This window comes from Myotis davidii, unplaced genomic scaffold (assembly GCF_000327345.1).
Source record: "Myotis davidii unplaced genomic scaffold, ASM32734v1 scaffold815, whole genome shotgun sequence".
Taxonomy (NCBI): domain Eukaryota; kingdom Metazoa; phylum Chordata; class Mammalia; order Chiroptera; family Vespertilionidae; genus Myotis; species Myotis davidii.
Genome location: NW_006288179.1, coordinates 826732 through 833926, shown reverse-complemented (window position 1 = coordinate 833926; position 7195 = coordinate 826732). Strand labels below are relative to the sequence as shown.

Genomic DNA, 7195 nt, shown 5'->3' with positions numbered 1-7195 from the left:
CCCCCATTCTCTGAGGAAGATGCCTTTAAAGCTACTATTATTGCCCTGGCTGGTGTGGCTCAGTTGGTTGGGGCATCATCCCATAGTCATGGATTCTATTCCCAGTCAGGGCACATACTCTCTCTTCCTTCCTCTCTCTAAAATCAATAAACATATCCTTGGGTGAGGATTTTAACAACAACAACAAAGATACCATGTATTAAATGACTAGTGTGTGCCAAGCACTTGACATATACTATCTCATTTAATTCTCACCGTACCTCAGTTTGCAGATGAAGAAATAGGGCTTGGGAAATTTGTTATCAAAGCAATATTCTACATTTCCTAAGTGACTGAGGAGAAATGGGTATTCACTTTCATCAGGCTGAATCTCCTGTACTTTCTGACATACCAGGATTCTTCTATCCCTGCTAGTTCTGCCAATCTTCCAGCTTCTTTCTGGGCCATGCAGGTCTCCTTTGGCAGACTAGGAACTAACAGGGAAACAATTTATTGCCCTACTTGATGCCAAGATATCAATGTCAGGGACACCTCTGGCAGAGACACAGAAGCAGTAATTAATATTTCTGCCTAAGGCTGAGACTGGGGTAAGAGAGGATGAGTGAGAAGGATAAAGCCTGTTTTTTGTGGGGTTTTTTTTAAAATCTGTAATTGTCATGGATTCTCCAATACCCAGGTTGGGAGCGGGAGGAGAGAGAATATCTGGTGTTTCTGTTTATTGGGAACTTATATTAAGGTCTTTATCTTCCTTTAGGGTCAATGAAAAACAGCAGTAGGGGGTGGGAGTGGCTCAGTACGTGGAGATAGGGCAGATGGGGCAGAAGTAAGGATGTTCTGTGTCTCCCCTTGCCTGCTTCTGAAGTCTACAGGCCATGGTGGAGCCAGGAGCCCAGTCTAGGGCTGTGATGGTTCAAGCTCTTCTGGGAGAGCCTGAACGCAGTCGGGGTGAAGGATTCGCTTCAGAACGAAGGACAGCTCCTGCTCTTCCAATGCGGAGGACGCCCGGGTCTGATGTGGGTTCGCTTCAACCCTCTGTGAAAAGCTGCAGCTGGGAACCTCCATCCTCGCTGTCACGCCGGCTGCGTTCGGCTGCATCGAGGCGTCGCCTCTCCAGTTCCGAGGGGGCCAGCTGAGTTTGTGGTTTTCCTTTGGGTCCGGTGTCTAGGCTCCTTTACCTGTCCCTGGCCTGGGTGAACCGCAGCCGCCGGGAACGGAGATGAGAGTGGAAATGCTCTCCTCCGCGTGGTGATAGATCATGCAAACGGGTGACACCAGTTTAACCAATAAAACAATTTGAATCAATTAGCCGGCTGAGGAGAGTCCCGACGTGTAAAATGCATGTCAGCTCGAATAGGAAAGCATTGATTAACTCGGCCTGGACCCGCCGCCTCCGCCACCGCCACCGCCACAGCCACCGCCGGCTCCTGCCCAGCCTGCTGGGGTCTCCGGGCAGGACCGGGACTGACACGGGTCAGGAGCCCCTGGCCCCGGGAGAGGACCATGGAAGGGCGGTAGAGAGCCATCCGGAGACTTGTGCAAACTGAGGAGAAAGCAAAGGGTCAAAGAGCTAGTGGGTGACAGAAAGTTGCTCGCGGACTCCAACGCATAAAAAGGCTGTAATCCTGCAGTCCGGCTCCAGCAGTCAAGGGAAGGCTTCTCTGGAGCACGGAGTCTGGGTTTGAAAAGTTGTTCTCCACCCTCATCTTCCAAAAATATAATCGGTTCCACAGCTCCAACAGGCACCCCAGCCTCCTGGGGAGAGACCCTGCCGTGCCATTCTTAGGATTATTTGTGCAAATGTACTTGCTCTAGCATCACACATTTCTCTTTCCAGTGAAACTTTTTGCATTAAAATAAAGTCACAGGTTTGTATGGTACTAAGACCCCCAAAGTAGTGTATACATGTTGATGTTTAAAGATCAGATTAGTAGAAGGCTACAGGTGTGGATTCACTCCCAGGAGTAACCTGAGATGAGAGGGAAGGCAAGGAATTGGTTCTGTTTCTCTTTTCAAGGAAAGATGTTTTTAAGACACTTAACAAGAAAGGATCTTTAAGGGGAAGAGGGGCTTTTGGGGGGCAAAGATGAAAACTGTGGAGATGAAAAGTGAAGCCCCCAGGCTGCTTCCTCCTCAGCAGTGACCGGGCACTTCCCAGTGGTACATGAATGACCTGATGGGACTTTTCATTTCATCCCATTTTCAGTCTTACAATCAACCCCATCTCCAGGCTCTCTTGCCGAGAGGCTCGGGCTTTCCTTCTAGCAGCCTGGGCTCTAGGAACCGTGAGTAGGCTGGGCCCTCGCTTTGTGGGAGCCCCAACCCGAAGAGGAGTTGGGGAAGGTGGCAAGAACTAGACCTGGCCCTCTGAGGAAAGGGATTTGTGAATGACAAGGCCACTCTTCTGGAAAATGGGCTGGGCGGGCATTACGCTTAAGTTTTCCTTCTTCTTTTATTTTATTTATTTATTTTTTTTGAATGGGAGGCTCGGAGGGCACTGGGAAGGGAGCACTGGTTGACTTCAGGCCCTTAACACAGAGCCTATTTTGTGTCACGTATGCCTTTAGAAACTAGGAGATGGATGGAAAAATCATCTCACTGCCATTTGAAACTTATGTCCAAATAAACACTATAATTCTCATGGCTCTGAAACTGGTTTGGGCATATTCATTTAAAACAGCCACAAATCCTGTATCCCTTGCCTTTCTGTTTGCTTGGCTCTCCTTGGTTTCATTGACCTCCGATGAAGCGTTAAGGTTTCACATGTTCACTTTCTATATGGTGATGTCGTGATGGCTTGTTGTTGATGCTATGATGGAGTCTGGCTGGGTTTCCAGGTTAGTGGAGATTGTACATCATTTCGAAGGTGTGCCTGCCAGACTCTAAGCCTATGTGTGTCAACAGGCAGCAATAGAAAATGCAGCTGTAATTGTAAAGGGAAAACTTAAAGGATCCCCAATCCCACTCCCCTGCATTTTGACTCCTAACAGCTGATCAATTAGCAGGCAATATACTGACTCTTCATTATATCCTAGGATGTGCCTTGCTTGGGGAAAGCTGTGGGAAATGGTTCTTTCTCATCCTACATGTCTTTATTTTGGTGTGGGTTTTTTTATGCATGCTCCTACATAGTTAGTTCCCTGAGAAATTTACTTTTCCCAGGGGACCTAGCAACTTGCTTAAGGGCTGGTCAGGATTGGAGGCCTCCGGCTTTGCTGTCTCACCATTTCCCTGTGCTGAGGTGGCCTGCATGGGTCTTATAATGTGAGTTAGAGGACCACTCTGGATCAAGCTGATAGATGTGAGCACATGGGCACTCATTGAGGGCCTCACTTGATCATACACTTTCTAAGGTAGGGAATGCCTTGCTGATTCTCTGCATCTTGTCCTAAAAAGCAACTCTCTGTTCAAGAGTAAGGTCACTCTCCATGCTTCCTTCCAAGTTTTTAGACTGGGCACCCTGTTTGGAACTTTCTCTCTCTCTCTCTCTCTCTCTCTCTCATTTCACAGCGTTTCAGAGGGGCTGAAGCTATTCTATTCCCTGCCTGACTGTAGTTTCTATTTCTTTGGAGACAAAGTGAGGCTGCTGATCTGCAATGTGTACCAGGAGGATCGTTCCTGAAGGAGTGACTCTGAGACTTGAGGGGAGGGAACAATAACAGGCAGGGATGCAGTCACTTTAGAGGCGCCCTTTAGAATCGGGGGTCTCCAGGATCCACTCCCCCGATGCACGCAGACTATTCGGCTTTCCATTCCTAGATCAGATCCGTGGCTCCGGCGCCGTGGCTGCGTTTTGCTGCGGGGCTGGGAGGTGGTTGTCAACGGAGGGTTGGTTAGGTGTTAGCTTGCGTGCCTGCCCCGAAAGGATCTAGATGTGACTCGCTCTTGCCTTCGCTTCCCCCTCCCTCCCTCCCTGTAACACGCCAGCCGTGCACAGTCGAGTGTCAGGGAGACGGTGACGTCACCTTGCCCGCTGGGTGGCGTCCCCTCCGTCCGACACGAGTTCCAAGACAGAGAAAGGCGCTGCCAGACTGCGCTCCACCTGCGCTCGCCTGCCGCGGGGTCCGCGCGCCCACACTGTCTGCGGCCAAGGGGACGCCCCGCCGCATTCGGGCTGTCATTCTACCCTGACGCAAGTTCGGGTTCGAGCGCCATTGAGCGCCAACGAGCTCCAGGATCTTCACGCGGAGCCCTCCCGAGTCCCGCCCTCTGGATTCGAGGACCCGCTTGGATGCTTCCCTTCCGAGCGCCCTCGGAAGATGGACCGTCAGCCACGCGCGTAAAGACACCTAGGGGTCACCAGGTACTGCGGGACCCCGCCGGCCCCGGGCTCGGCACACATGCGATTCGCTATCTGAGATCCCCAGCGGGGGATTCTCCGGGTTAGGAAAGGGGCGGCGGTGGGTTTCGGCTGCGAGATCAGTTGAGGAGCCGGGGGAGTTAAGTTGGGGTCGTTGGCCCATGAGTAGGACAAGGAAGTTCTCCAGCTTCCGTTTTCAGTTCAACTAACTTTTAATGGTCTCTTCTCCCCCTCGCTCTCTGTTTTAGACACCCCTTCCCAAGCCCTCTTATTTGTGTCTCCGCCGTGACGGGAGTTTCTGGGAGGGCTTGGGGGAGAAGGGGAGACACTTCTGCTCCGGCTGCAGCTGCTAAGGCTGCGTGCGGGTTTGTAACGCAAAACCAGCTCTTCGCCGGGGCCAGGCCCACAGCGCTCCATTGCCCCAAAGCGAGCGTTCCGTCATCCCAGGGCCTTGTTAAGATAAAAAAAATCTGTTCTGGGGGGTGGAGGGGTTTAGGGGGAGGGAACGAGCGTTAAAGGACCATTTGTGGAAGCTAGAGCTGGCTGCCAGGCCCAGGTATCGCCATGCCTTGAATTGCCATTTAACGCCCTGTCCCCTAGAAATTGTCTCTGGTCTCTTCTGAGTGACAAGCCAGGCTCTCTCTCAATCGGTTTATCGGGTCGAGGTTTGTTCACCCTTCCTGGAGGCCACAAAAGGTAATGAGAGCTGAGGATCCAGAGGGCAGAAGGGCAAAGGCGTGGGGATAGGTGTCTCAGGGGCGGAGAGAGGGCAAGAATATGGCAGTTTGGGTGAAGGAGGAAGATGGCGTGTCCTCTGAAGTCGCTGTAATAACAGACTCCAGTGTACTTGTCCGCGTCTGGCCATGCTACTGCCTCGGTGACTTTCCAGGGCAAAAGGGAGTCGTGGTCGCTGCGCCCACGTGAAGTGTGGCTGTAGATAGGTCACCGTCCTCTTTCCTAGGGAATGAGCCACTTTTCTGGTTTTGACTTATCTGCCTTGCCACCAAGGTTTCTTTCCCTTGCTTTTTCTCTTATCTTCAATTATCTGGACATTTTCCCTCATTATGGTATCCCAGAGAGAATGGGAATTTTACCGCAGGCCCAACCCAGAGCTTACACTTTCAAGGCTCCCACCGATTACCTGGTCCACAGATGATCTATACCGAAAGGTATGGGGAGAGCTATACAGACCAGAAAAAACTGTCACAGAAAACGGTTCACCTTACACCTAAATTTGCCATTGAAGCCCGTCAATAATGATCCCCCCAAATTGTTAGCCTCTTTGCACTGTTTCTGGACTTAACACACTCACCCGTGCTTATTTGTTCATCGTAATAGAAATGACAGGAAAACAGTTTTTAAATGTTTACTAGTCGACAACTTCATCTTTTTAAGCTGCCTATCGAACCAGAACCGCTCAGTTCAGAAAGTGGCTTTTTGAAAAATTGAAAGTGCAACGCCCTATTTTGGTGCAACCATGCACATGGCTTTGTACATTTTTCCCATCTTTCCAAAAAAAAAAGTCTAATTACAGTACGAAAATATATAACGGCAAGGATGAGGGGTGAGGGGTTTCATTTTGCCTTAATGAGCTGTGTCTCAACCACGAGTGAATTTCTCCCAAGGAAACCACAAATACCACAAAATCACTTTCTTTCCGGTTTGGGTTGTTTTTTTGTTTTAAAAAAAAAAAACAAAAAAACAAAATCGATTTTCAGGCAAATGTTCTCTTTTTAAATTTGGGCTTCAATGGCCAAGCTCCAGTTTTCCGTAACTTTTGTAATCTGCACTAGTTATAACTGACATCCTTATTTCTAGCAGGCATGCCACTTATTCTAACAGCTTCTATAAATAAGGGGGTAAGAGGTAATGTCTTTGGTTTCTTAGGAATTGACTGCTTTTTAAAGAAAACACATAGCTAATTTACTTCAGATGATTGGAACAGAGATTTTTAAAAAATCCTTCCAAGCCACCATTTCAGAAGGGCGACCTTGAAGAAAATTGAGAGATTACTTCCTTATGTCTGAAACTTGGTCCCTCGGCCCCTTGATAATCATGTCTTAGTCTAAACAAGGACATTGTTATAATTCTTCCGGTAGGGACTCAACCCACCCCTGTTTTAGCCGGAAAGGATTCTGATCAGCGCCTTCTCTTTTCCCTTTCAGTCTCCAAGGCAGACCCGGAGGGCTGGGCCCGGGCTTCCGCGGAGGAGGAGATGGCTTCCAGCCCGCTGCCGGGGCCCAGCGACATCCTGCTGGCCTCCCCTTCCAGCGCCTTCCAGCCCGACGCGCTGAGCCAGCCGCGCCCGGGCCACGCCAACCTCAAACCCAACCAGGTGGGGCAGGTGATTCTCTACGGCATTCCCATCGTGTCGTTGGTGATCGACGGGCAGGAGCGCCTGTGCCTGGCGCAGATCTCCAACACTCTCCTCAAGAACTTCAGCTACAACGAGATCCACAACCGCCGCGTGGCGCTGGGCATCACGTGCGTGCAGTGCACGCCGGTGCAGCTGGAGATCCTGCGGCGCGCCGGGGCCATGCCCATCTCCTCGCGCCGCTGCGGCATGATTACCAAACGCGAGGCCGAGCGCCTGTGCAAGTCCTTCCTGGGCGAGAACAGGCCGCCCAAGCTGCCGGACAACTTCGCCTTCGACGTGTCTCACGAGTGCGCGTGGGGCTGCCGCGGCAGCTTCATTCCCGCTCGCTACAACAGCTCCCGCGCCAAGTGCATCAAATGCAGCTACTGCAACATGTACTTCTCCCCCAACAAGTTCATCTTCCACTCCCACCGCACTCCTGACGCCAAGTACACGCAGCCGGATGCCGCCAACTTCAACTCGTGGCGCCGCCACCTGAAGCTCACCGACAAGAGCCCCCAGGACGAGCTAGTCTTCGCCTG

General features: G+C 51.0%; 1 protein-coding gene across 1 annotated transcript in view; it reads left to right on the top strand.

Annotated features, from left to right (window-relative positions):
* The first annotated feature begins 6477 nt into the window (after positions 1 to 6477).
* Positions 6478 to 7195, top strand: part of SKOR2 (SKI family transcriptional corepressor 2) — a 38317-nt gene continuing 37599 nt past the window's right edge. Inside the window, exon 1 of the mRNA XM_006759969.2 lies at positions 6478 to 7190. Within this exon, the coding sequence (XP_006760032.1) occupies positions 6513 to 7190 (678 nt within the window). The 5' untranslated portion in view covers positions 6478 to 6512. The remainder of the gene's footprint in view (positions 7191 to 7195) is intronic.